This window comes from Tetrao urogallus (genome assembly GCF_951394365.1).
Source record: "Tetrao urogallus genome assembly, chromosome: 3".
NCBI classification, from domain to species: domain Eukaryota; kingdom Metazoa; phylum Chordata; class Aves; order Galliformes; family Phasianidae; genus Tetrao; species Tetrao urogallus.
In genome coordinates, this window is record NC_136815.1 from 58115711 (window position 1) to 58142685 (window position 26975).

Here is a 26975-nt window from a genome sequence, read left to right on the forward strand (position 1 = left end):
AAAGCCAAAGTTGTAGCACATAGCATGGAGATGCGTGCCTGAATTTGTGATGAGTGGATTTGAAATGAGTGGATAGAACCTGTCCTTCAACAAAGCTACCAACAGTCTGGATGTGGTTCTTGTAATTCGTGTTTCTTTTGCAGCCCTTTCTTTGAGCTTAAGAATATCAGTAGTTCTTTACTACTTATTTATACTTTACAGGCTTCAAGTGTGTTTTCTGTCATGCTTTTCTGCCCATGAAAAGGGTTGGAACACCTCTCCTGCAAGGACAGACTGAGAGAGCTGGGGCTGGTCAGCCTGGAGAAGAGAAGGTTCCAGGGAGACTTGACAGCAGCCTTTCAGTATCTCAAGAGGGGCTGTAGGAAAGAAGAGGACAGGCTCTTTAGTAGGGTCTGTTGTGACAGGACAAGGGGAAATAGTTTCAAACTAAAAGAGGGGAGATTTAGATTGGACATGAGGAATGAGTTTTTTACAAGAAGAGTGGTGACACAGGTTTCCCAGAGAGATGATGGATCCCTGTCTCTGTAGCCATCCACGTTCTTTGCAGGCATTCTCCCTTCTGCAGACTTGAATGATCTCGGATGTGTTTAGAATTTGAAGGCAGTGTACAAAAAAAAACCCAACTGGATGAAAGAGGATGTCTGTGGAATGAAACAGAACAGCAAGGGTTGCTATATTATCAGTGTGAATCAGATCAATAGCTGGCCGAGTATCTGGTTCCCCAGGTGGTTCACCCATCCATAGTCTTGCTTTTTATTGGTGTTTTATTTTTTTCCTCAACCTTTCTACGTTGTGTGGAGCCAGCTTCTGAAGCGCTGCTTGTATTGGTATTATCAGCAGTAATACAGTGCTCTAGGGTGATAAGCAAGCTTCTTTTGGACAAGTTAGTCTCTTGTCAGGATGAAGGGCTGGAAGTTCAGTTGGCAAAGATCAGGTATGGTCCACTAGGAGCTGTGTTGTTAAATGGCTCAGACTGAGCCTGTTGGGTGGGTTTGTCAAAGCTTTGTTATTTGGATGAAATGCCAGCTGATGAGCAAACAGAATTCAAATCTGGTGTGTGTGTGTGTGTGTGTGTGTGTGTGTGTGTTAACAGCTCTCTAATGAACCAATTACTGTTCTGACGGCTTTACAGTCCTTGCTCGTGAGAGGTGTGGGGGCAGTCTGAGTAGGTGGGCTGATCTCTCTTCTCTGTATCAGAACCTGCATAGCAGTTGGAGCCCCAGCATGACATTTGTGAGTACCGTAGCATACATGTTTCTGAATGGGTGTCCTCTGAGAGGACTGGACCACATCTTCCTTCTAGTCTCAATTCCTATCCTAAACAAATGTTGAGCAACGTCTTCCTGCCTGCCTGCCCCATTCCTCTCCCATTAGTTGCTGCTCGGCTTCTGCAGTGGTGAACAAAATATAGGTTGGTCTTCTAGATAAATGTGTGTTAATGACTCAAAAGTTGGTGTGGTGTTTCAGGTGTTAGCTTTTAATTGGAAGTTGCCTCCCAAGTAAGTTGTCAAGTCTCAAACAGGAATTTGTCCATTTTCTCCGCCCTGCTGACAGCATTACTTCCTCTAGAAATTATCTGAAGGGTGCAATCCAGCATGTTTCAGTTTTTTTTCTTTTGTTTTCCACACCAAAGATGCTGACAGATTCTGGCATAGCTTGTAAATTTTAGAGCTGGAGTCGCATGACCATGTTGCTTGCACAGTGTGTGCCAGCACGTGGGATGCAGCAACAGTTTTTGTGGTCCGCTAGAGATGTGAAGAGGGAAAACTAAAAAGTTGGAGGAAGGAAGACGCCTGATACACGCTTTTTCTTTTATTTTATGTGATCAGTAGCATTTCCTACTGCAGCACTTGATTAAATCATAGAATCATAAGAATAAAGAGAAACTTTCCTCCTTTGTTTTGAATTGTGCTCTGCAAAATGTGAAATCTGAACTCGCTGGGTAAAAGTTCTCCAACTTGTAACTTACTTCTGGAAATGCTTTTTAGGGAGATGCTCCATTAAATTTGTCTCTGTTGTAATGAAAATGATTTCTTGAAATAGATATGGTGACACCACTGTCATGCAAGGACAGGCTTTTTTTTTTTTTTTTTTTTTTTTTAAATCTGCTAATAACTGTGGTTGGTGATGTGTGTGCTGACAGCTGTAATATCTGCATGGGCAAATGATACAATCTGCAATAACTGGAAATGCCAGTAGGAATAGTGTCTGTGTGCTGCCCTGTGCATTGAAAGCTTAAAAATGAGAATTTTAAAGCACAGTTAAGATAACTGTTGGGATGGGAACAAACACGTAATGATGTCTTGTGTTTCCAAAGATGCATTTTCTGTCTGTTAAGAAAAATGCCATTTTCAGTGACTGACAATGTAGACAGCAGACACTTGGCATTTTATTAAATGTGAGATTCTTGCAAGGCTTTTATTTTGTATTTTGGGGTTTTGCAATGTTAAAAATATAAGCCATTTTTATTTCTGCCATTTAACCATCATCAGCTGATAGGGCACAGTCTGCATGCTGTGAAGGAGAAGGATAAAGGATTAAGACAATGAGGATTAAGACAAGTCTTAGTGAAAATGTTCTACTTTATTTTAATGGGTACCTGAGATATCTATAAATTCCAGGGGAGAAAGGGAATATTATGTGCTGATGGTTATCTTCTTCCAATTGAGGCCCAAACGAAAGCATCCCAGAAACTTTGAATAATAAAATTAAAAAGGCTTGAAAGGATACTTACGTAATTTTAAAACTTTCTCCAGGCAGACTGTTTAAGACGGGGAAAAAGTGAGAAGCTGTGTCTCCTGCTTTCTGAATGAATATAGTAGAAAGGGTTTGCAACCTTATTTTTTGCAGGGCACATGCTCAAAAGATGTGCAGTTGTTGCATGTGATCCTTGCTCGTACAAATGTCCAGCTTTTATCCTTTTTGAAGTATTTTTGGTAATGAAGGTAGTTTGCATAACTCTGGAAAATGTAAATTGACTGGGAATAATAGATCTGTTAGAAGCAGAGAGAGGGAAAGCAGCTTAAGGACCTCGCTCAATTAATATCCTTTTTCTCAAGTGGCTGGTGTTCTTGGTATTATTCCCAGTGCTTCTTAGCCAGCCCTTTGTCCTAACTTTGCTGTTCCCTAAGTCTGGTTCTGTGCTGCTTCCATTAGTGTCTGCTTCAGGGGTGGAGTTAATGCGCTCCATTAGCCATTCTGGAAAGTAAACTTCTAGCTCAAAACGTGAGCGAGACATATTAGGGTTTTTCTTTGAAGTGGAGTAAGGAAAGGTTCCTTAAGTGCACTGTACTCTTTTAGCACTTCTCATCAGACAGGCAGCAAATAAGCCAATTGCTTAGAGGTTATGAATTAAAGGGATATGTTGAAAGTCCTCAGCTTTCTGTTCTTAGCTTTAGCTGGTGAGGAGCTGTCATCTGGTACAGCATTAAGCATCTTGCTTGACACATAAGCAGTTCTCTTTTGCTATTCACTGTCTCATTTATCGATATCTCCCTCAAAACTTAGTTGGTTTGGGTTTTGACCAGTACAGAGAAGAAGTTGGGGCGTTCCTCTTGTGTGAGGTTCCTAACCCACATGTGGCCCATACCACCATACTTTGCTCCTGTTTGTGAAGGATCCCTCAAGCCAGCTCTTCCACGCTTCCCTCCTGATGCACAGAGTCCAAGGTGGCAGCCACCTCGCCTAGTCCCTGAGTGCATATCTGTTGTCTAAGTCCCCCTCTGCCAGAGACCTTACTCTTCTTTAGCAGTTGGGGTGGCTTTTGAAGATGTCTTCAGGTATATTAAATTTCAGATGGCTTCTAAATTGGAGGCTTTATGACTTCTGAATTGGGGATTTGCTGTTGGCCATACTTAACTGGAAGTACCGAGACACAAACTTGTTTAAGCTGGTAAATATAGCTGCTGCCTCACCAGTTGGTGACATTATTTCCTTCTGGATATTCCCTGTTGCCTTGCAAACTACTGCCAAGGTATATAGAGTGACTCACTTCTTGCAGTGCTTCCAGGATGGAAGTTCTTAAATCTGAGCTTGGAGATGACAATAGCGATGTTTTTGCCTGCTTGCTAGGTTCAGCAGTTGTCTGTGTTGAAATGAGCCCAAAGGTGACACACCCGTCCCTTGTAACACCTCGGCTAGCAGCTGCCATTTGTTGATGGAGTCATTTCTGCAGGGCTGCCTCTTGGTCAGGGCATTTCACTTGGAGGGTCCAGCAGTTTTGGGCAAGTCTTTGTTGTGCTCCTACAGAAAGCTCCCATTGTGAAGGAGCTCGGGCTGGCACTGCACAATGTGACAAGTCTCCTACGCAGAGTCCTCCCACAGCCTTCCAAGCCAGCTGTGCCGTGCTTGCACCCTGCAAGGCAGTGGTGAGAGTGCTGGGAGCTGTTGACTGACATTATTACATAGTTCGGCATCTCCTCCTCGCTTCCTGTGGGCTGTGTAGCACAAGAGCAGGACTTTTTAATTAACACAATGATCTGAAGCTAGCTAAAGAGCAGAGCTCAGCTAAAACGGCTTCCTCAGTTGTTTGGGCAAGCAGCTGATGTGAAATCTGGCATGTTTACTTTATGTTGGCCTTTGACTGATCTGACATGAGAGGCATAAAAACAAATAGCACAGTGGTGCTTTTCTGGGAGAAATGTATGCTACAAGCCAGACTCCTGCTTTCATAGACTGGCTTTTTGATATCCATAATACCCGGCTGCTCTTCAGTGCCTTACTCTTTCAGTGCATTTTGGTTACTCTGAGGATCAGGATTTTCCAGATTTCTTTCTTGCCCGGACAAGCAGGTGATTCACAGCCACAGTCTTGTTCTTTTTCCCCATTTTCTTTCTTAAACTCCCAGTACTGCATCTGTGTATTAAAAGATGGAGACTAAAGGATCAGGGTTATTCCTTTCAGCTTAACCTATCATTTGACTTGCTGTGGCTAAGGGCCTGACTCCTGTAAAATGATACAAAGCCAGATGAGTTCTTTCGTGTGTTGATCTGGATGTTAATTACATCCACCTGGAAAGAAAAACTGGACATGTGCAGATGATAAGCATGATCTGGATGGGTAAAGGTAAAGTTATCTCTTTCCTGCTTCTGACGTGTGCCCCCCCCATTGCCTGTGCAGCACTCTGTACTAACATGGTGTTATCTGCTGAGCCAGGACTAGGTGTCATTAACTTTGAAACCTGTTAAACCTGTCTCCTTGTGCTCTATCTGCTTAGAATGGGAGGAAGCACTCAGATGTTTTTGGTTTGTGCAGAAGGTGCGCTGTGTCTGAGAGTCATGTACAAAATGCAATGGTTCTGCATTGCACACTTTTGGCTGTTGTTTTTCCGACATTTGTTGGGCTGAACTTTTGCCCAGCGCAAATACTGGTTCCTAATGGTGATCTCCACAGTGCAGCCACAAAAGTCTGCAGAGCTGATAGGCTTCAAATAAGCTGCTTCAAAAACGTACTAACAAATGCATGTGAAATACAACACAACTCAGTGTTGAGTGTTTGTATTTCTTCCCTGCTGCCTACCCTGGAGCAAAAATGTACAGTGATGGCATCAACCTGTGAACCACTGTTTTTGTTTTACGTAACTTTTTGTCTTTATGTAACTATTAGTCTCCACTTTCTTTGTCCTTGGAACTGTTTCTTCCCGAAGATGAGATACATCATCAAATAAAAATTGTCTTGGTCACCATTTGGCTCGTGCTGTGGGAATTCAGTATGGATTTAGTAATAACTGCCTGATCTTACTATTAAAGAGCTTGCCAATTCCTGATGCTGTCTAGCAATTTAAGAGAATGAGGCAAGAAAAGGCTTGAAAAGGAACACTGGGCTCTTGTCAAAAGAAAACAGAGGGGTTGTAGTCATTATTGTTCTACTTAGGGGGTGAGGATGTGAGCTGTGTGTCTGTGGCTGTAACCCAGGAGGCTGAAGGCAGAGGAAGTCATCAGGATAAGAGGTGAGAAGTCATGAGCTGAAGTTAATAGGAGCAGTTCAGTGTCTCTGGGCAAGGACGCAGCTTGTATTGAAGCCTGTCCGAGTCAGTTTGTTGTACTGAGGAGTAGTTGTGTTGAAAGCATTCTTGGAAGCAAGCTATGCAGTGTAGTAATGAAACTAAGAGCTAACATACTGCATCTGTTCTTTTCTGCCTTTGAACAGTACAAATCCCTCCTCCTTCCTTAGAGCTCCTGGGCTTTGCGTAACCTCTGATGTATTCTCCAGGTTTTTAGCATAACCAGTAGGATGGGAGCAGAGTCTCTTGTGAACAGCACACTTTTTATTTTATTTTTAGCCCTTCAGGATCCACCAATTAGAAGTGCTTCTTGCAATTTGACTTCTCATGCAGGATGCCTTTACTGAAAGGTGACTCTTCTGGAATTTACAGTGCTCTAAATCACTTTGCGTGCGCTGAAGAGCTGCATGTCTGGTCTGGCCACAGCACAGTTTTTTCAGGCATGGGAAAAGCCAGCATTGCCCGTGCCTTTCATCTGAAGGAGGGCTCAGGCTGTGAATGCTGTATTCTCTTCTAGGTACATGACTGCCCCCCCCCAATCTAATGATATAATTTAGCAAGCAAGCTTGGCAATGACTCAGCGTTATCGCCTGTGTAACAGGAAAACTGAGGTTGTGAAGGGAATTCCCAGAGTCAGGAATAACGGGTGCAATACCCAAGAGTGGCACTGGCAAACTCTGCTCTGTCTGTAGCAACAGGATAGCATTTCTAGCACAGAGTGCTGTCAGAGTCTCTGTGCCAGGCAAATCGTGAGAAACTTGCTACTGCTGGCATGGCTGCACTCCCATTCAGAAAACTGGCTTGGCTAGAAGCAGGTGGTCTGTGCTGCAGTGTGTGGTATGGCATTGCTGATGGAATGCAAGGAATAACCTGTGCTCCTTGGGAGGTGTGTCGATGCTAGCAGCTGCCAGCAGCTGCCAGCATTGATGTTCGTTAAGGAGACAGAGTACTTGCAGGAGGCCCAGGGCTTGATTTGGTAACCAGAGAACATGCTTTCTTACATCTGAACCAGTAAATGTCAGCTTCACTTGCCGTGTTTCATGTTGTGTTCTGATATCGTGGAGCCTGATCTAATCCTTTAATTTCTGAACAATCACTTCCTGTCTGCCACTCCCTTGTTTGTATCATGTGCTCATAGGGAGAAGCCCTGTTTTAAGGAAAAAAGTACAAGAGCCACTAGTTTACCACACCTAAATAATGATGGGCCGTCTCAAAGACTGCTTAAAGGAAGAAGCCGAATTTGCACTACTTATGAAACATTAGTGTATTTGTGTTGTTTTTTCTTCCTTGCTTTGGTGTTAACAAACAGTGCTTGATATTCTAGAAGAAGAAAAGCTCTGCAGTTGGGATAGAGGTGGCCTGAGGGCAATCCCCCTCAAACATACTAGTTCTGCTGATACCCACTGATGCTGGGCAATTGAACAGTACTCTCTGTTCTACCTTGCTTGCAAGAGCCCTCTCTGGTGTGAATTTGCCCAAGGCTTCAGCCTTTAGTTAGTTTGTCTACAGAGTTGGGCAAGGAGCCCTAGCCTGTCACAGAGGAAGGAGTACAGTTGTAAAAATAATACTGGAGCAGTCATTCAGTCAAGAGCTCCACACAGCTGGTCCTTCTGCTGGGATTTCCCTCATCCTTTAAGCTGACAGCTGGTGAGACTTTAAAAGTAACAAACTGATTTTGCCTTCAGCTGTAGAAGACATGCAAGCTATATATTGTGGTTGGCAACCCTGCCCACTGCAAGCTCTGGGTACCTCCTTGTGATTCCCTGCATGAGGAGGTGAGGATCTCTCATTCCTAAGGCTGGCTTGTTTCAGTACCTCCATGGCCTGGGACTGAGGGCCTGGACTCTCCTAGCAGCAGGCTGGTCAGCTTCATGAGTGGTAACCAGTAAAAGCAGCCTTTGCTTCATACCAGCAGTGCTTTGAGGTGCCCCAGAGGCAAGGCTGGGAGGGCATTGCTGTGGAGGCCCAAGCTGGGCAGGCAGGGAGCACGCAGCCTGCTGGCTGACCTGCAGGGTGTTCAGAGATCGTGACGGGCAAGTGCTGTAATAAATATCTTGTGCCACGCTTGTTTTGAAACCTTCTTAATTCAGTGATAAGAGGCAGAATCTGGATTGTGTTTATGATCTGATGACTTGGAGGCAGAAACCAGCAAAGTGCTCTGTAAAGCAGTGTACATGCTTTTCTGCCTCTCCTCCAGTGCAGGTTGTATGTGGCACATCTTGTATGTGGTACATCATGTATGTGGGGCTTATCTTGACAGTTAAGCTATAAAAATATGATTGTGTCCTTTTGTTTCTTTTTTTAGGAAGAGAAAATGAGTCCTAGAAGAATTTAAACTGTGTGAAAACTTAGTCTTCCCTAATAAAATGAGGTAGTGACATTTTAGGATCATCCAGAACAATGAGTGTAGAAGAGAGTGCCATTTATTCCTTCGAGTCTTAAATCTTCATTAAATATCAGTTTCTCTCCACAGTTTGGGTATTGTTTTGTTTCTTATTTCCAGTTATTTTTTAATGGGAATTTAGAAGTCTAAGAAGGTGCTTCCTAGCCTGCTTGTCTGAACTAGCTTGGGATGAATAAGGTGTTAGTCAGCAAAAGAATGCATGAGAAAGAGACTGTTTTCTATACTGCTGTAATTCTTCTTGATAGTACCCTTGTATTTCGCAGATCTGATGTTTGCAACAGTTGTATGACCCCATTGCTGTGGTTATGAGCCTTTTAAAAAGGGCTTGTCCTGGTAATATTATGTTTTTTTGTCTTTCTTTTAAACTAGAAAAAAAATCTTAATTTTAGGTGTGCAAGAATTGTAGTGGGGCAGGAAAGGAGATGAAACCCAGTAAAATTAGTAGCTGAGCCGCAGACACCAGGGAGGTTGGTAGGTACACTGCCTCCAAAGCTGATGTTCCCAGCTCTGGGATGTTTTTTCCTTCTAAACAGGAAAACAAGTTATATATGCTGCAAAAATGTGATTAGCAGATATCTGCATGCAGTATAATAAACAATTCTTGTCTGCTGTCAGTTTTGCCTGCAGCCGTGGAAGGAGGATGACTATGGAATGAACAGAGCGCTGTGGCAGGTGGCAGAAAGCAGCAGGAGGGAGAGCCTAACAGCATGCTAAATTTGGTTTCCCTTGGGCAAGCTGCAGGCTGCATTAGCTGGGTGACAAAGGTTCTGCCTGCCCAGTGTCTCGCAGTACTGCTGCTCCTCCAAAGCTTTTCATTGGACCTATGGATTACCTTTATTTTATGCTCCCTATCGTGGTGCCTTTCCAAGCTTCATTTGCAGTTTCTTCAGAGACTCCTATGAGACTTTTTTTTTTCCTGTCAGATGTATAAAGATTTTGAATGAATGTGATCCTTAGGTGATTTTCTTTCATTACTTTGTGTTTTTTCAAATATCGTAGCTATGAAAAATAGAGTGATATTTTCCCAAATTTGCGGTTCAATCTCTGTTTACCTTTATCTTCCAAACTTCAAACATGTGCAAAAGTAACTAATTTTTCTGGTACTGTGTGGGAAACAGTTACGTTTGGTACTCAGAGGCAGTAAGAATCTTATTAAAGTAGTGGATACTGTTATTTTCTTAGATTAGTAGGAGTTAACTTTAGCTTGGCCTCTTCATTTTTGTTTGGTTGTTTTTTGCTTTGCATTGGGTGTAGACATTTTATTTTGGAAATAAAATATTTCCTTTGCCAACGTATAGGGAGCAAGCAGTCAACATCTGCTTGATCTTCTGAATGAACTGAAGAGGTCCCACATCTTTTTGCAGGTCAAAAATGAGCTAAATGATTAAGCCAAAACTCAAAACCTGCAACTTTCTGTTGCTTCAGTGCTGTATCTTTTGGCATAATGTGGTTTGTGCAAGGAAGCAAGGGGAGAGGGGTCATTGCACATGAAAATTAAATAGGAAGAGGACCCTGATAATCTTCTTCCTTTAAATGAAGATTGTCTTGGCAACATTGTCCCAGGGAGAAAAAGAAACCCAAACAAAGACCATTCTGGTAGAGATAAATGTGATATCTAAGGAGAATGTACCTGAGATATAATGACAGCAGACTTAGCAAAACAACTGAAAAGCCTCCCAAACAAGCTAGAGGCCACAACTTCACCTATAAAACAAGGAATCTGAGAGTTACTTTTTGGCTTACTAAGAGGGGGCTGTGTGAGGGCTTGCAGGAGGTGAGGATCACTTAGAGAGGTACAGGCCTGGACACTTGCTTACATTTGTTGGCATCCTCTTCCTCCTAAAGCCTCTCAGATTAAGATTGGGAGCAGCACTGCTATTCCAACATAAAGAGTCTTCTGCCAAGGAGGGAAGAGGTTCAGCAAGGGAACAGTGGCCTCTGATGACAAGCAGAGAGAAGTGCAGGAGGCTGCATATTAAATTCCAGAGTGATTGTCCCCATCCTTGATGCAAGTGGCTTTGAAATATCTCCTGTGTGTGTCTGCCACTGCAAAGAGAGCCTGCACCTAATGCAATTATACTTTTGCTTGCTGTAACATGCGAGACTAAGGAACAAAATAATGTTCGCTGTCGTGAATGAGAGCAGAATACTTTGAATTTGATAAATGTGTCGAGTGTAGAGATGTGCATTTGTATTCCTTTGATTTTAATCCTAATCAGATAAGAATGCTTGCTAGATAGGGAAGTATCTAAGTGGGAATTTACCTTTTTAATACTGAATCACTGTAGGAGGTTGCTTCTCACAGAACAGCAGTTTGGTAGGGGTTAGGCTAGAGTAGGGTGGTGATCTCAAACTTTATTTCTAGCTCAGTTATTTGGTGATATTTGTTTTCAAAAATGTCTCTGTGTTTACGAAAAGTGGGAAAAAAAGTCATTTTAAAAACAAATGAATTGAGATTTAAGATAGTGAGAATGATATGCTCTCGTATTAATTTGGTCTTGGTGCTTCTGAAGCCCCATTGAATGTCATACCTAAGCTGTAATGTTCAGGTGGTCTTCCAAAGGCTGATGAGGTTGTATCAAAAGGAACTGATGCAGCAATGTGATGGAAGAGAGTAGTTAAGCATGTGTGTGTGTGCATGCACACCTGAGTGTGTTACTTGTCCTTCTAATGGAATAGCTTCTACAGCTGCTCTACCTGCAGTGTTTTTGGATTGGTATTCCAGAGGTTGCTGGCGACAGACATGATTTTAATATTCCTGTAATGTGGAATGCTGTGTTAGCATTTAGATAACCTTATTTTTTCCCCCTTAAACGCTCCTTGATGAGTGATACTGGCACAGGACTCCTGCCTCCCTGAGCCATAGTTCACTTCATATCTGTTTCCTCTGTAAATCCCTTTGCATGTGGTCAGCTTGCAAGTCGCTAGTGAGAGCCTGCCAGCTTATATGTTGTCTGATTGCTTTCACAAATGTGGCTGACTTTGATCTTTCTGAGAAAATAGACACTGAATACAACTCATGTAAAGCACAGACGGTGTCTGTAGAGTGGATGTGGAAAGGTAGAAGGGTTAACCATGACATGTTCTCTTGAAATGGTTTTATGACTGCTGCAAATTTGAATGTTCTGTAATAGAGATCTGCTGGATTGAGGGGTTACCCTTTGCTATTAATGACTCATTGGCCTCCTTCCCAAGCTGCCTGAAGTGCTGCTCTCCCTAGTGGAAGTAATTTTGTCTTTGAAGTACTTTCCAGAGCTGTCAACTAATGTTCCACAGTTCCCAGAGGAAATAATGAGCCATGAGTGTATGTACACTGAAAAAATGGACTCTGAAATGAACTGTTCCTATAGGAGCCTGGCAGTCTGCTTCTCTGTGGAATTCAGCTTGTTTATACAATCTTATCTGGCTAAGCTTTGGTATTTCATCTGGCAGGCAGCTCCTATGAAAAGCAGCTGTCCAAGCAATGGGAGTGGTGCTCCTGGTGGCTTTTTCAGAAGGTCTATAATTTCTTCCTTCATGTAAATTAAAGAAATACAATACTCTTTTGGCTACAACCAGATGCTCTAAGCAGTTTTCTTACCCTTATAAATAGCTCTTTAAGTGTGCTGTGCTGTGCTGTACTCTGTGACTTAAGAATAGGATTCATGACGGCAACCAGGAAGAAGGTATAATGTATTTTGTAAGTCATGAGTTGATAACAAAATTGTTGGAGGAGTAAATACCTCAAAAGTGTAGGCATCTGTAACTTTTTAGATATGTTTTAAAAGAAATTGGTTTAGTAAAATATCCATACTTGAAAGCAAAAACCACCTTTATTGGTTTTACCGTTGCTGGACAAGAGGCAGTTCCACCAATTGAGGTGAGAAAACACTGGTATAAAGAAAACTTACCACAAGTGTATTTCTATATGAAGAGAGCTGTAGCATATATAATCCCTACCAGAAAGGTTCTGATGGGTAAGTAGGTAGTGACAACTATTTCAATGAAAGGAGACAGGCAAAAAAAACAAACAAACAAACAAAAAAAAAACAACCCACAAACATTAACAGGAAGGATGCAGGCATCCAAAGTACTTAAAGTTTTTATTGCTATTTATTGCCAGATAGCAGATTGTTTTGAAAAATGTAGTTTCTGTGGAGGACTGGTGCAGTAACTTTCAATGCCTATAGGAAAAAAAAGAAAGAGGGTTTTTTGGGGTGTGCTTATGTGTAGGACAGAACTGGAGAGCTGATGATTGCTTCTCCAGCTGTGGTAAATGTTTTGGGTTTTTTTCTCTAGAAAAGGTGAACAAGATTACTTGCTTCCTATTGAAGATAATGGGCCCAAATAAAGTTCAGATCTAAGTCTTTCAAAATTCAGTGGTTATCCATGATTATCCAGTTCACAGCCTATCTGTGTCTGAAATTGTATTTTGTACAGGTGAATGTTCGGTGCAGTCTGCCAGATTGTAAAGAATGGAGGCTGTACTCAGCACCTAAAAGTTAATTCTCCTTCTGTCATCTGTGCATCACATTTCACTCTGACCACTGTTCAAGACAGAAAAACAAGACACCCTGTAAAATATGAGACATTAAGTACTGCTTAGATGTGCCACTTGATGGCACTTGTCCTGCCAGTGTGCATACAGATTTATGTAGCCTTCATTCTGCAAAAGGAGGACTTGATATTGCAACAGGAGAAACATGAAATACAAGCTCTGTCTGGTTTATATACTGCATACTTGTCTACCTTGGGATCAGGATTCAGGCACAGTCAGTTTTGTTAGCTAGAAGGGCATTCTTGCTTGGAATCCTGCATGGTGAAGAAATTGAAAACCTAGTAACTGACCTTCATTCAAAGCGTGTTGTTGTAAATTATGCAGTGATGGGTAGCTTTCATTTTGGTCTGACACGTACCACCTGAACAGTGCATAACTGGAAAGAGGTGACAGGTCACTGTTTGACCACCCTGTAGCTGCTGAAAGGTGGTGATATTTGGCTGACTTCTCCCATTTCTGGTGAGGAAGGAAATTTTTCTTGAGATTGACTTTCTGCTGCCCCAGCAACAACTGTTAAACTTCAGTATGGATACTTGGCTTTATTCCTGCTGAAAAAGAAGCAGCTTGGAATAACATGACAACCTGTTTTGTTCTAGCAGGTCATCTTGAATACAAGCAATGCGATAATCCCTGTATTGTCAAGGAATGTATATTTTGTACTTGAATTTCTTCTAGAAAATAGTTAATTGTGTGTTACTTTTGTATGTTTTTTCCTTAAAAGCACTCCAAATTAACTCCCTTTCTCCATCCTGCAATAGATTTTAACAGTTTCACCTTTTGAAGTTGGGTCTTCATCTTTCTCAGAAGTGATCCCATGGAGAATCAGAATCAAAAACTGATGCCTGATGCTGTCTTAAAAACAGATCCAGTCGACAGTGCACCGATTTCATTTTTTAATCTTTTCCAGCCCTGGAATACTTGAATTTAAAAAATGGTCAATAATCCAGTATAACGTAATTTCTAATCTCTCCTCCTGCCTCATGGTTCATGGCTTGGAGGAGAATGAGCATTTTTGTGGCAAACTGGGCTCTTTATTATTAGTGGTGGTGGTTATTTGGAAGTTGCCCAAAGGTCAGGAATGCTGGCAGTCATCTAGGGAGACAGATTAGTGGGCTCAGTGCAGGTGAGGAGGTCATAAAAGCAAAATAAGGACTTTTTTTTGTCATTGCCTTCATTGTTCAGCCAAAAGAAGCAACTTCAGACGTGTCCCACCTGTACGTGTCAGATGGACCATTGTGCTTCTTTAGTTTACCTATGACATTAATACTCAATTATGACAAGCTTGAATGTTGTGAGAATTAACTCTAGGTTGTTCTTGTTATTTTAAGAAGAAGAAAACTCTTGTCAGTAAATCATCTGATCTGGTAAAATGCTTGCAGGCCAGTCTTACTCATTCACTCTTAATAATCATATACAGAGGTGCAGGGAGCAGCTACCTGGGTGTTGTCAGCAGAGAGGGGGATCACTGGGGCATGTTTAATTTTACCTGCAGTGCAATGAACTGCAGTCACCAGACTGATTTTCTGAGTCTTAATGACATGCAGCTTTTGGTTTGAGTTTAGTTTTTGCGTGGTACAAGAGGCAGTTTCAAACAAAAACTTGCATGTAATGTAATTTTAACTTTACCATCTTAAAATGAAAGTCTGGGGTAAAGTTTGCCTCGGTAGCATGCTTTTTCCAACCTTTGTTATCTAGAGATATTATTTTACTTTCTCAAGTGTTGTTATGCAGGATTAATTTATATGAGCAAAAGCTTCACCACACTTCTGTAAACTAATTGTATTTCTGTATTTTACTGCTTGTCTTCAACAGTAAACTGAAAGTCTGTTAGTTTTTATCTGAATAGTGTTAGCATGTTTAAACCCCTGGTGAAATGCTTTTCTAGCTAGTATTGTGCTTCATGTTCAAAATATGCGCAGTATTTCTAATGTGAACTGCAGTGGCACATTTTTTTTACACTAGGTAATTCATGAATATTTAGGTATTTTTTGCGAAGCACAAAATGAGTTTCTTACATGGAATAACGTGACAGTGGGCATTTGTGTATTGTTCAGCTGGTTTAAAGTAGATCACTTTGCACATGCCCTGGAGGTGCATGGAATACATTGACAGAGACCAAAGTATTTTAACTTCTGCAGTAGATCTGACAAAAGCTGCTTTCCTCTGGATTTTTCTCAAGAGTGGGAGGGTTTGTGTAAGCCCGCATCTGTTCTGTGCTCCTCAGCACATGGACTATGCAACAGGGCAGTTTCTCTCTCCCCTCTTCTATTCTGCTTGGCGCCTTACTTCCACAATTTTTCTTTTTTTTTGTTTTAAATTTAACACTTTAGCACTTGCTGTGGCTGTCAAATTCTTCAGAAATTAAAATATTCCAAAGAGAAGAGTGCAGCGTTGATAGGTGTTTATTAACATAAATCCCTCAGTGAAAGTGGCTAGGCTAAAAATACATATCCAGCTAACTCTCTCATACCCTGCTTTTGTGTTTGAGGTCTGCTATCAGTTAATGCTGTGACGGATATTAAAATATTCTTTCATTCAGGCTTTTATATTAGGAATTGTAGACACATTTTTCTCCATGTGACATATATGTATAAAATTACTATCTAACTCTGAAAATACAATGTCATATAAGAAGGTGTATCAGGCTTGCAGCTGCAAGTAATTGCATTCCATGCAAGAGTATGAAATCAGAAGTCTCCTTCCTCAAAATGTGGAAGAAATATGGATAAGGCATTGGAAACAGCTAATTCATTCTGAATGATGTGTCAATGGACTTAAACTGAAACAAAGGTGAGGGTAAGCAGAAGAATTTGACTTCTTCCGTATTATTGGGAGTACAGTTTCAGTGAACCAGAGTAAGGAGGGAAGACTCCCTGCAGTTTGAATCATTCTGTTTGATACAGTGGTACGTTTTATCTTTCAGATGAAGTGGACTACAGTAATTTTGGGACCAACACGTTGTCAAGGAAGAAGAAGGCTCTGGTGACGCTCCGCAACGACAACCTCCGCCGGCGTCCTCACATTAATATTGGCATGCCTCACGATTTTAGGCCTGTGTCTTCCATAATTGATGTGGACATTCTTCCTGAAACACACAGGAGAGTGAGGCTGTATCGACACGGGTGTGAGAAACCTTTAGGATTTTACATACGCGATGGCACCAGCGTAAGGGTTACTCCTCACGGACTGGAAAAAGTACCTGGTATCTTCATCTCTCGTATGGTTCCTGGGGGCTTAGCAGAGAGCACAGGCTTGTTGGCTGTAAACGATGAAGTCCTGGAAGTTAACGGCATTGAAGTAGCAGGAAAGACTCTCGACCAAGTCACAGACATGATGATTGCTAACAGCCATAACCTTATTATCACGGTCAAGCCAGCGAACCAGAGGAACAATATTATTCGGAGCAGTAGGATGTCTGGTAGCTCTGGGCAGTCTACAGACAGCACCGCTAGTCACCACAGCTTGCCTACATCTCACGTACTGCAGAACTTCCACCCTGATGAAATGGAGAGTGACGAAGAAGCTGACATTGTCATCGAGGGCAGTCTGGAGCCGCAGCACATTCCCAAACTGCACAGCCTTACTTCCAGTAGCCTCTCTAGAATCAATGGCAGCAGCCTTAGCCACAGACTTCAAAGGGACCTGGTGCTCAACAACAACTCTGGCCGAGAAAGCAATGGCAGCATCCACAAATTACTCAGTTCCTTAAAAACTGATCCCAGACACAGTCTGGTTATTCCCCGAGGAGGAATTGAGGAGGATGGCACAGTTATTACGCTTTAGTAGCAATTGCTGCAACTCTTTTCAGTCTTAAGTGCCAATGGGGACAGTTGACTCTTAGAACTTGTTATGCACAAAACAGAGCTGATATTCTCATAGACCTCACAGGTGCAGAATATTTTTGCTGTCTAGGAAACATGGCATTTGGAGTTAGACAGAAGACTGCCATGCACTGCAAAATTGATCAGGAGAATGCCAGAGTGTAAAAGCTGGTTTATATCTCAGTCCTAAAGTAAGAGGGCAGATTAGTTGTAGTTTGTATAAATTTAAGCAGTTTTACAAGCTACCACTGGCAGTGCTACATGCTTGGGTTTGAATGCATGGGTGGATGTATTTATACACGCATGTATATGAGTTAGGTTTTAATAGTAATAACAAATGTCTATTTGAAGTGGAATCTGTTTTTCCTCTGATATGAGTTTTAAAAGAGCTCTTCTCAATAGCATTACATACAGACCTTCTGCTAATTTGTTTATACCACATTTGCAGTGTTATGTCTAAACCAGACAAGCTCTGTAAAAGTAGTTTTCTGCCCTAGTGGTAACAATGGTAGGGAGATGCTGCAAATGCGTTTCCCAAATGAAAAAATGTATGTATTTTTTAAAGTGTAGGGAGAGGAGGTTAGAGGGTGATGTTATTGCTTTGGGATCAGCACCACCTGCTGGTCAGAGGCAGATCTGCCTGCAACACAGATCTATACTATATGGGAAAACAAAATCATGATAGTGAGAGCTTAAAACTGTTCATTATGTGTGAAATGTATTATTTTTGATATTTATTAGATAATACCTCTTTTTCAAATTTTCTCACCATCTCTTTTTCAGTATCAAGTTCATGTGAATTCTAGGGATACATGACACGCAAGAAGGTGAAAAGAAATGGGAGAGTGCTAGGACTGTTTCCTTCCCCACCAAGATAGGTTCTTGCTGTATACAGCCTAAATCCTGGAGGTCCTTTCTTACCAAAATTTGGCCAATTGCTATACCAAGGAGGGATGCTGACTGTCTTTCAAACCTAACTTAGAATAGTTCTATTGTTTTTGAACTCTTCTAGTAATCATAAAGCTTTATGTCTACACTTGATTTCTAGAAACTTACAATATGCTGGATGTTGGCGGTGGCCAGACATCCCTACTGGATGCTAGTTAAGGGGTAACCAGTGACTGCTGAGTGGATAACTGCTCACATCTGAAATGCCATGAATTTGTTAAAATGATCAAATCTAAAGTATTTTGTTACATCTCAATCAGTGTAAGAAGCAAAATATAAATGTTTTACAATGTATTTTTCTACTTTTAGCTTGTCTTTTTCTTTTTGTTTTTAACTTTGTAGTACATTAAAGGTTTTTTTTATATGGTGAAATAGACATTTCTTAAATATTGTATGAATATGAAAATTCAGAAGTCTTGGTTTGAAAAAAAAAAAATTACATTCCATTTTGGAATATGTAATGACTGGACAAAGGATATGTGGACTAATTGATTATTGCTAATTTAGAATGCCTGTGGAACAACCAGTCTTCTGCTCATTGTTAAGTATGTTTGGGACATTGAACTTAGTATGTTTCTTTTAGATTTGCTTTAAAAGTTTATTTTAAAACTCTTTAATTAAACCTTTTCTAGGTGTCACAGCAGTTATAGAGCTATACTTATTTTTCCCAGCACAGTAAGAATAGCACATTGATCCTATGTCTTAAATACATGTTTGTACTTTACCAAAGGTTTTCATTAAAAAAAAAAAAAAGTGATTATATTGGTGCAGTAAAAAACTGAATAGCTGGATACGCTTCAGTCAGTCACACCATCTTATCAGGAGGGTTTTGTTACACCTTCTTTAAATAAGTTGTTTTGCCTGGCTGAGGGTTACTCATTTTGCCTTATTTAACTGATAAAATTGTGACCTATCTGCAATAAAATGTGCACTAAGCTTACTTCTGTGCTATATCCTTTCCCTTATCCTGAAGGGCAGGAGTACAGTACTTCTGTAGGAGTATCACACTTCCTTGGTGAAACGAGGTATGTTTTTTGGGTACGTTTTTAACAACTTCAGATTACCAGTTCAGGGTTGCCTCTTGCTGCAACCGTGCAGTGAAAACCAAAAGCACCAATGTTTCTTCCCGCATCTTCCCATCCTGCCTTATGAATGGTACTGTTGCATTGATCCCCGTGGGGGCTCTGCTCTTTGTAGCAAGGCTTTCTTTGAGACTCCAGTCTTCCTTCAGGCCTTCACCTGGTTCTGTCTCCTCAGGAAAAGCTTAAGGCACCTTTCTCATGGTGAGGTGCGGCAGCTCTGCTGGGAGGAGGCTGGGTGTCCCTCCAGCTCATGCGCTGTTAGAAAATACCCAAATCTGGTTCTGCGTGCGGAGGGGGGGACAGTGCTGAGGTGAGAAATGCAGCTTAGTGGAGAGGAGTGGCGGGGCGTCACAGGGGCAGAGCAGTGACAGAATTGCAAACGTTGTCTTCATTTGCATCAACTACAAAAAAGAAAACAAACAAACAGCCTCAAACCCCCTGCTTCTGTTTTTGCATGCACCATCCTACAAACGCAAGTCCCGTGTGTGGATATCGATGATCTCCGTGCAGGTTAGCTCTCGCTAGCAGGAGCCTCCCGAGGAGCGGGGCCGTAAAGCCCTGGAGAGCCGTAAGCAGCGGGGCCACCCCCGGCGGGCACGGGGCGGGGCGCGAGGCGGCGGCACCGCGCATGCGCCGGCGGCCGCTCACGTGATGGAGGCGTCGCCTGACGGGCGGCCGGGCAGCGGTATGGCGGCTGCGGGGACGGGGGCCGAGGCGGCGGGGGTCTGCTCCGGCGGGGACAGCGGGAACGTCTCGCAGAGCCACAGCAACGCCTCCGGGCTGGGCGGGCAGGAGGACGAGGAGGGGGACGCGCTGGACGCGTCGCTCAGCGCAACCGCCGCCGCCTATAGCGCGTACCTGCTGGTCGAGCGTAGCGCCTTCAGCGAGCAGGTGGGCGGGTGGGGTGCCCCTGCTTTGTGCTCGGCGCGCTGCCGTTCGCTTGGTGCCCGCGCTTGAGGTTGTGCACCCCGAAAGCATTTAAACGCGTTTTGCAGGTGGAAAGCTTAGAGAAGAGCCTGGAAGAGCTGCTGACGAGAGTAGACGAGTTTGTGGGGATGCTGGACATGGTACGTGGGAGGCGCCGATCTCTTATCCAACTTGCTGCTTTTAACTTGGCATTGGTTTGGTTTTTTTTTCCCTAGTATGTTTAATACATTTGTTTTAATCCGCTCAGTGGGAGCACAGTTGTAGTTTTATAAATGAAATGTAGTATTTAACGCTTTGCTCTATTCATCGATTTATGTATAATCCCATCAACTCACCCTCTATAGATTCGAAGTGATTCATCCCAAGTTGTCAATGAGAGCATACCTGAAATTTACACCAAAGCTACCGAGATGAGGCAGATATACAGGAGGATTGACAAGCTGGAGGTACGTGTTTGGCATCCTCTGGTTGTGTTCCCAGACTCAGAAGGTCCCCCTCTGTGTCAGTCATTGATATAATGGTGTGTGCATGCATGAATGTGCAGTGGGTTCGCTTCTTTTTCATATCTGCTCCAGATTCAGTGCTTGGGGATAATGAAAAGAATGCAACTGCTGAACAGTTTCTGACATTCTAGAACAAAATGTCTTTTGGTTTTCAAATGGACTGCTTGAAGCAAGGCAGCTATCCTTCTATTTTCAGAAAGCCAATAGTATTGCTTTTTCTTCTTTTTTTCTTTTTTTTATAGCATCTTTCAAAGTCACTGTGAGAACTATCCTGAGACTAACGAAATGAGAGAACTGTCAGTTTCTGGTAAAGCTACAACGCTCCAAGTGATTCACCTTCTTGATCCCACTTTCTATAGAAAAACATATAGGTATCTAAATTCTAAGAAATTGCCCAAGGAAGCTGTGGATACCCCATCCCTGGAGGCATTCAAGGCCAGGCTGCATGTGGCTCTGGGCAGCCTGCTCTGGTGGTTGGTGACCCTGCACATAGCAGGGGGCTTGAACCTGGGTGATCATTGCAGTCCTTTTCAATCCAGGTCATTCTATAATTCTATGAAATCTAAATTAATTTCTTGAAAAGTAGATAGAAAGGGTCAGGCTAATTGTTTCATTAGATGTGGCCTGTTTTTGCGGTCTGAGTATCTCATGAGTGATTTGTGGCAATAAATTGGACTTGCAGATGAAAGGGAAATGGAGTATAAGTGGTTTTCTGCTTTTTCATTAGCGATACTTTCTTTCACTGCTTTTTTGTAATACAAATCCTGTTTTAACGTGAATTAGTGAAAATGTTGTGCTGCTTTGTTCTTCTTTCTTCTCCTCATGCAGGCTTTTGTGAAGATGATTGCAAACCTCGTGGCTGGAATGGAAGAACGGGTTGTAAAGGCAGAAACAGACCTTGGAGCTTTTCCAAGCACATTCAAGAAAATCTTGCACACGATCAGCATGCCGTCCTTCCGTAATGTAAGTAAGCTTTAGTTCTCTCTGCTTACCAGTAGACACTGGTACAAACTAGAACAATAAATGGTAAGTTTGTTACACATATAAATGAATTTCAACATCAAACTCGTGTACTTTATTAATACATTTGCATAGTTCTCAGGTTTATCTGAAACAACACCCAACAAAAAAAAAACCCTCACAAGTTCTGACAAGTGAACTGACAAGTTTTGAGTTGTGCTTCAGACTAAGTTTGAATATATGAAGAAGGGAACCTGAAGGACCCAATAGGAACATGTAATGAGCAAGCCCATATTGAAGCATCCCTGATCTCTGACAGTATGCAAAGCAGGTAGGAAGGGCCTACACAGATAACACTGTTGAAGCAACATGATGCATTAATGCAGTTACTGCCAAAAGTTAGCAGAATAGGAAGTAAAAACTGTGCTACACAATATACTTATTATAAAGGTTGAATTTATCCACAGTCCACACAACTTGGTAATGGTGTTAGCGTCTTGTCAAACTGTCTGAAAGGGATGTGTGTTCTTTTTCTACCTTCCCTCATGACTACATGTGGTCTGTTTTTCTGCAGAAGACGTGAAGTACCCTCTGTAGAATGTTTCAAGGTGATGCCATACCAAGCCTTAAACAACTGACACTGTGCACTACTTTTTAAAATAACCTTTGAATTTAAAAAAAAACACCAAAAATTTCTGGCCTCACATCTCGTACTTCTTGTCATCATCTGCTATAATGTACCATATACCACATTTAAGCGTGTCTCTCTGCATCTTGTCAGCACCCAGTCTTTCCTTTATCCTTTCCTATGTGCATCCCATTCTAGCTCAGGTCTCCATCTCGTATTAGTGAGAATGCTGAAATAAAGTCAGTTTGTGGAGTGGGAGAGGAAGATGTGGTTGCTGAAGTATTATTTATTAGTTGCTACATATTGTAACTATGTGTGGCAGCAAAAAAACAAACAAAAAAATCTGAAAAGAATATTGTCTTGGTAAGACTTGGTTCAGGAGCACTATTTGCTGCTAGTCATTAACTTCCAGGTCCCTCATTTTCTTTGGTGTTTAAATTCAGTGATGCCCCTTCTTTCTAAAATAAATAAGAAAATAAATGAACAACATGCAAAGCAAACAGCATCACAACTGCTATGGATGGGCTAATTAAAAAAGCGAACAACAACTCTGGCAGCTGTGGATAGGAGCATCATAGCTTTAACTTCACCCTTGAAAAATATTCAACAGGATTTTCTGTAAAGTTTTCAATTTTAAAGTTTGATAATTCTAATAAAATGCTTTTTCGTGTTGCATGGGAACATTTTGCCAGCAGTTTTTCAGCAATAAATAGGGTGGAAAGTCATTCATCTGTTTTGTGGGTGTACTCTTAAGCTTCAAGTATGCTACTGTTAACTCTTTATCACTGATGAAGACTCTTCATCTCTTTGCTCCAGACAGGCAAAAAAGTAGCTGAAAAGCTTCACATGCAAACTGACTGAGAGCTCTGCAAAACTGTTTATCAGATTTTGTCATGGGAAGCTTCATATAAGTTTTTTCTTTTTTTATTTCTTAAAAGTTTTTAATTAATCAAAACATGATTTTAAGCCTTTTCTTTAAGGCCATATGTTGAAAATATACCCTGGCTCTGTGTTGCCATGCAGCGTTATTTACATACAAGAAGGCTGACAGAACAGTCAGTAGTGGTCCTTGCTGTTGTCTACTTGAGCAGTTTTAGTAAACAATGCATAATTATAATAATTACGTGATGCATAGACAGTATTGAAGATGAATGTGTACACTTTTCCTGAAAAGCAGCGTGACAGCTCTTTCCCAGTTCACTACCGTATTATTTTAACCATAGTTCATAGTATAGTATGTATAGTGTAATATATGCTTGATGCAGAAGCTCAGCAGGAGCAGCAGACCTGCAAGAAACATCTGCTAGGTTTGATTTCAAAAGAGGACTGTTTTAAGTAAGTAAGTGATAATACAGGCTAAGGCTAATTTGAAGGAAGCAGCTGAGAAGATCTCAGAAGGCTGGAGCAGGAAAGGTAAAAGTTTGTGAAGCAAAAGGAAGAAGTTTACTATGACTTGACTGTTTCCCATTTGGCTCCTGCAAAGGCTGGCATGTTTTACACTTTTCAAGACTGAGTTTATTTAGGTGATGAAAGGGCAAAAGCCAAAGTAACACGAAGAATAAGTGAGATCCGTCTGAGCTGCAATGTAAAGTTCACCTGAGTGAGGGAATATGGCTTTAAAACTTCTTTTGTTTTCCACTTCAGTTCTGTAGGTTTTCTGAAACTTGATTTTTTACGAAAGCAAAAAATGAACTTTATCTGATTTGCAGAAATCGTCTTCCTCACGACAGCAGACTGCCTATGAGCCTCCTGTCCTCTTCAAGACTGAAGATTATTTTCCGTGCCCTAATGAAGCACCTTATTGACCATTTTGGTTTTGGAGTTGGTATGAATCAGCCAGAATAGAACAAGCCAAGTGAACAAAAGAAATGACAGCCTCAAAATAGCTGCATTTCTGAGTATTATTAGTGGCACATTGCCATTCTGATTCTCATTGTCTTCCTACAGGCAGCATTTTCAGGTAATCTCTTTTTGGGTATATCATTTGAAAAGTCTTCCAAAAACAGTGTACATTTTCAGTTTATAATGAGGAAGGAGCTTAAAAATACTTCTGTGTTAGAGTTTGGGGCTTTTTTTTTTGTCCTTTTTTTTTAAAAAAAAAAACAACAAATAATAGGAAACATACTTTTATACTACATCTCTTTTAACAAATCAGGGCTGCTGCAAATGTAAATAACTACCACAAAGCAGTTATTTTTGGTTTTTTTTTTTTTTTATTTAAACATACTGGGGTGAAAGTACTTGGTCCCTGCAGTCGGTGTGGAGAATTGCACCACCTGAGGATGTGCAGGGGTGGCAAGAGGAGGACTGGGAAGATTGGTGAGGAGTCAAGGACATGACTTGGCTTGGGCAGTGTAGTCCAAGTTCATGATGTGAACATCCTGTGCCTACTGATGGTCATCAGGTCACTGTGACCACAGTTTCTGATTATTGCAACATGTTATCATGTGATGTGTAACCAAGTGGGTATGATATATATAATTTACCATCAGAAAGAAAAGGAATGTAAGTTGAGGCAGGGCCATCTTTGGATTGAGCCTGTATTGGACGCCTCACCTGACCTGACGCTATTCCCTTTCACACCTCTGTGCAGTGACTGGGACTGTCTGTGCTGCCTGGAATGTGAGTAAATTGTCAATAAACGAGTGGCTTATGTAACACCTGATGTATTGCGTTTCACCTAACAGTATTGAACTGCACAGTTACTTCTGAGAACCTTTTCTACAGCTTCCTGTAACATCTAGCAGTTGTTAATCTTTAATTTCTATGTTCCTGTTGAAAACCAATTTTACTACTGTTTTACTGCTGTAAGAACTCACTGCAAATATACGAAATTCAGAGGAATATGACATACATCAGGGAAACAACATCATGCTTGTTGGTTTTACGTTGCAAGCAAAGAAAAAGGTAAGTAGTTGTGCAATGAGGGTTATGTGTTAATAGATACAGCTTTCAAAAACATATGGTCTCATCTCCCAGCAGCAGCAGAGACCAGATTCTGAATGAGTATCTGCGGTGACGTTTCCTAAAAGTTTTTAAGATTGTGAGGACAAAATCATTAGGCTCCAAAAGTAGTTTTAATACAAAACTATTACCTGAAATTAAACAGAGTGAGTCTAAAACATATAATTCTGTATCACAGGAATTCAACTATTTGGAGAGGAGCCCACCCCTTCTGTTCCCACACCCTCCTTACTTTTGTCAGTATCTAAGCATTAAACTGTTCAGATGTTCCCCTGTAGCAACAGTTGCATTTCCAAGAAGTACTGTATGCTTGAGCTAATGCCTAAATAATGAAGTCTAATCAGTCCTTCTGAGTGAAATCTAATGAAAAGACATGCCCATGTATGTTCTGTAATGATGTAAGGCTACAGCCAGATACATGAATGTTCTTATAACAAGTTGAGCTTGACCATAGTTCAGAAAGTTTATAAAGTTAAGGAGTTCTCATAATACTAACTAGAACCACATGCTGGCTCTGCCCAAGTGGGCTGATAAGTGCTACCATGGCTGTCTCCTTGTTCCCACTGAGTCTCACCAAGTGGGAATAGCAAAAGAAAAACAAAAAAAACCAGGATTATATTTGCATAATGCAAGATACATGTTTATATATAATAAAAGCTGTATTTACGTGATAGGAAGGGTGGACTCAATCTTAGATCTTATTTTTCCAAGCTCTTGGAGAAAAACACGAACTGTCTTAGCTAAATATGTACTTAACTGATAAGCTATGTCTGAAACAGGCACATGGGCTGATATTTGTAATTTGTTACCTTTGGACCCACAATGTTTTCCAAATGCTAGTATACTACAGGTGCCATAAAAACTAGGGAAATTATAGAAGGATATGCCTAACTGATGTGAAAAGAGACAGGTTTGATTTATCCAGCCAAATGATAAAGTGCATTTTAAGATTTGAAGATTCGTTAGATTGCACTGATGTTACCTGAGCTGACAGCAGTTCATTACTTCTGCTGACAAGAACCTTCAGTAGTTTAAGTGCTAAGAAGTAAGCAGCAAACTTAATTTGGATTCTGTCACTTACAGGAACTGTTCCCAAAGACTTTGATCTTGAGATTTAGAGTGATCATATGTGAAAATGCTTTCCAGAGTTAGAAGGATAATCCAGATAAGTACATCTGTGAAGAAAACTTTACGCCCGAAAATAGAATGTCTGTTAGGCTAACTTTCAAGGAAAAAAAAAATTGACTCTTATAAATTTTCATAATTTTTTTGTGGGGGAAAAAAATGCATTCTTGAGCCAGCTACCAAGGACTTCTCATACTCCTGGAAAACAAAAATTCCTGCTGGGTTTGGCTGCGGTTGAATATAATGCTTCCATAACTGGTGATCTGTTTAGCCGGCAGCTGAACATGAGGCATGAGAAGCCTCCGGCTGCTGGCATCCACAGGCTGATAGAAATACAGAGAGGAATGGGAAGTCGGGTGAAAAGAGGCTGTGCTGCAGCAGCGGAGCGCAGGCGATGTCAGTGCTGCTGCTGATTCAGCCTGAAGCCGGTGGGTGGTAGTACAGCCTAGGGGTGGTGGCACAGCCTCCAGCCACAGCCCAGCTGGAAGGTTTGGGGCGTTTTCTTCTTGCTTGAGGATATCTACTCACAAAATTACTGCTAGTAATTGTTACGATTTTGCAATTAAAAACTAAGTACTATTCAAATGAAGCATTATTATCAATATGTTAAAATGAGTAAATAACAAGCATAGTAGAAGAAAAGGAAGGAGGGTACTGCTTATGGGGCAGTGTTGTCCCATTTCACAAAAGAGAAGGAAAGAAAGAAGTTTCCACTGATGTTTTATTTGCTCTTCAGGAGGTTTCTTGGGAATAGCTGGATGCCTACCGTATTTAAAAATAAATTTATTGCCATCTGTTTCTTAGAGGTGAAACTGTCAGGGTTTTCTCTGCAGGCAAGAGGTCTGGAAAGCAAACTTTTCAAAGAAAAAAAGCAGAATCTGGAATCCCTGCAACACTACAACTGTAAAACAGCTTGCAGTAGCAGTAATGGGCACCTGAAATTCTTTGAATGCGAGTCAATATGGAAGAGAGAGATGGAGGGTGAGTACAGCTTGTGTTGGGTTTCTCTTCTGGAGTTGTTAGCTTGGCTTTTCCTGGTCTTAGTTGTGTCCCTGTAATCAAGGGAGGGAGAGCA

General features: G+C 41.4%; 2 protein-coding genes across 2 annotated transcripts in view; both read left to right on the forward strand.

Annotated features, from left to right (window-relative positions):
• Window positions 1-16725, forward strand: part of PARD6G (par-6 family cell polarity regulator gamma) — a gene marked incomplete at both ends in the record, with an annotated part of 54904 nt that extends 38179 nt beyond the window's left edge. Inside the window, one exon of the mRNA XM_079533103.1 lies at window positions 15866-16725. Coding sequence (XP_079389229.1) covers window positions 15866-16725 — 860 coding nt within the window. The remainder of the gene's footprint in view (window positions 1-15865) is intronic.
• A 2719-nt stretch (window positions 16726-19444) lies between these two features.
• On the forward strand, window positions 19445-23616 carry BLOC1S4 (biogenesis of lysosomal organelles complex 1 subunit 4; the record flags this gene model as incomplete). Its single annotated transcript, XM_079533512.1, has 5 exons — window positions 19445-19684; window positions 19789-19860; window positions 20065-20166; window positions 21052-21186; window positions 23521-23616. The coding sequence occupies 5 exons, from the start codon at window positions 19445-19447 to the stop codon at window positions 23614-23616; spliced, it is 645 nt and encodes a 214-aa protein (XP_079389638.1).
• Between the last annotated feature and the right edge of the window lie 3359 nt (window positions 23617-26975).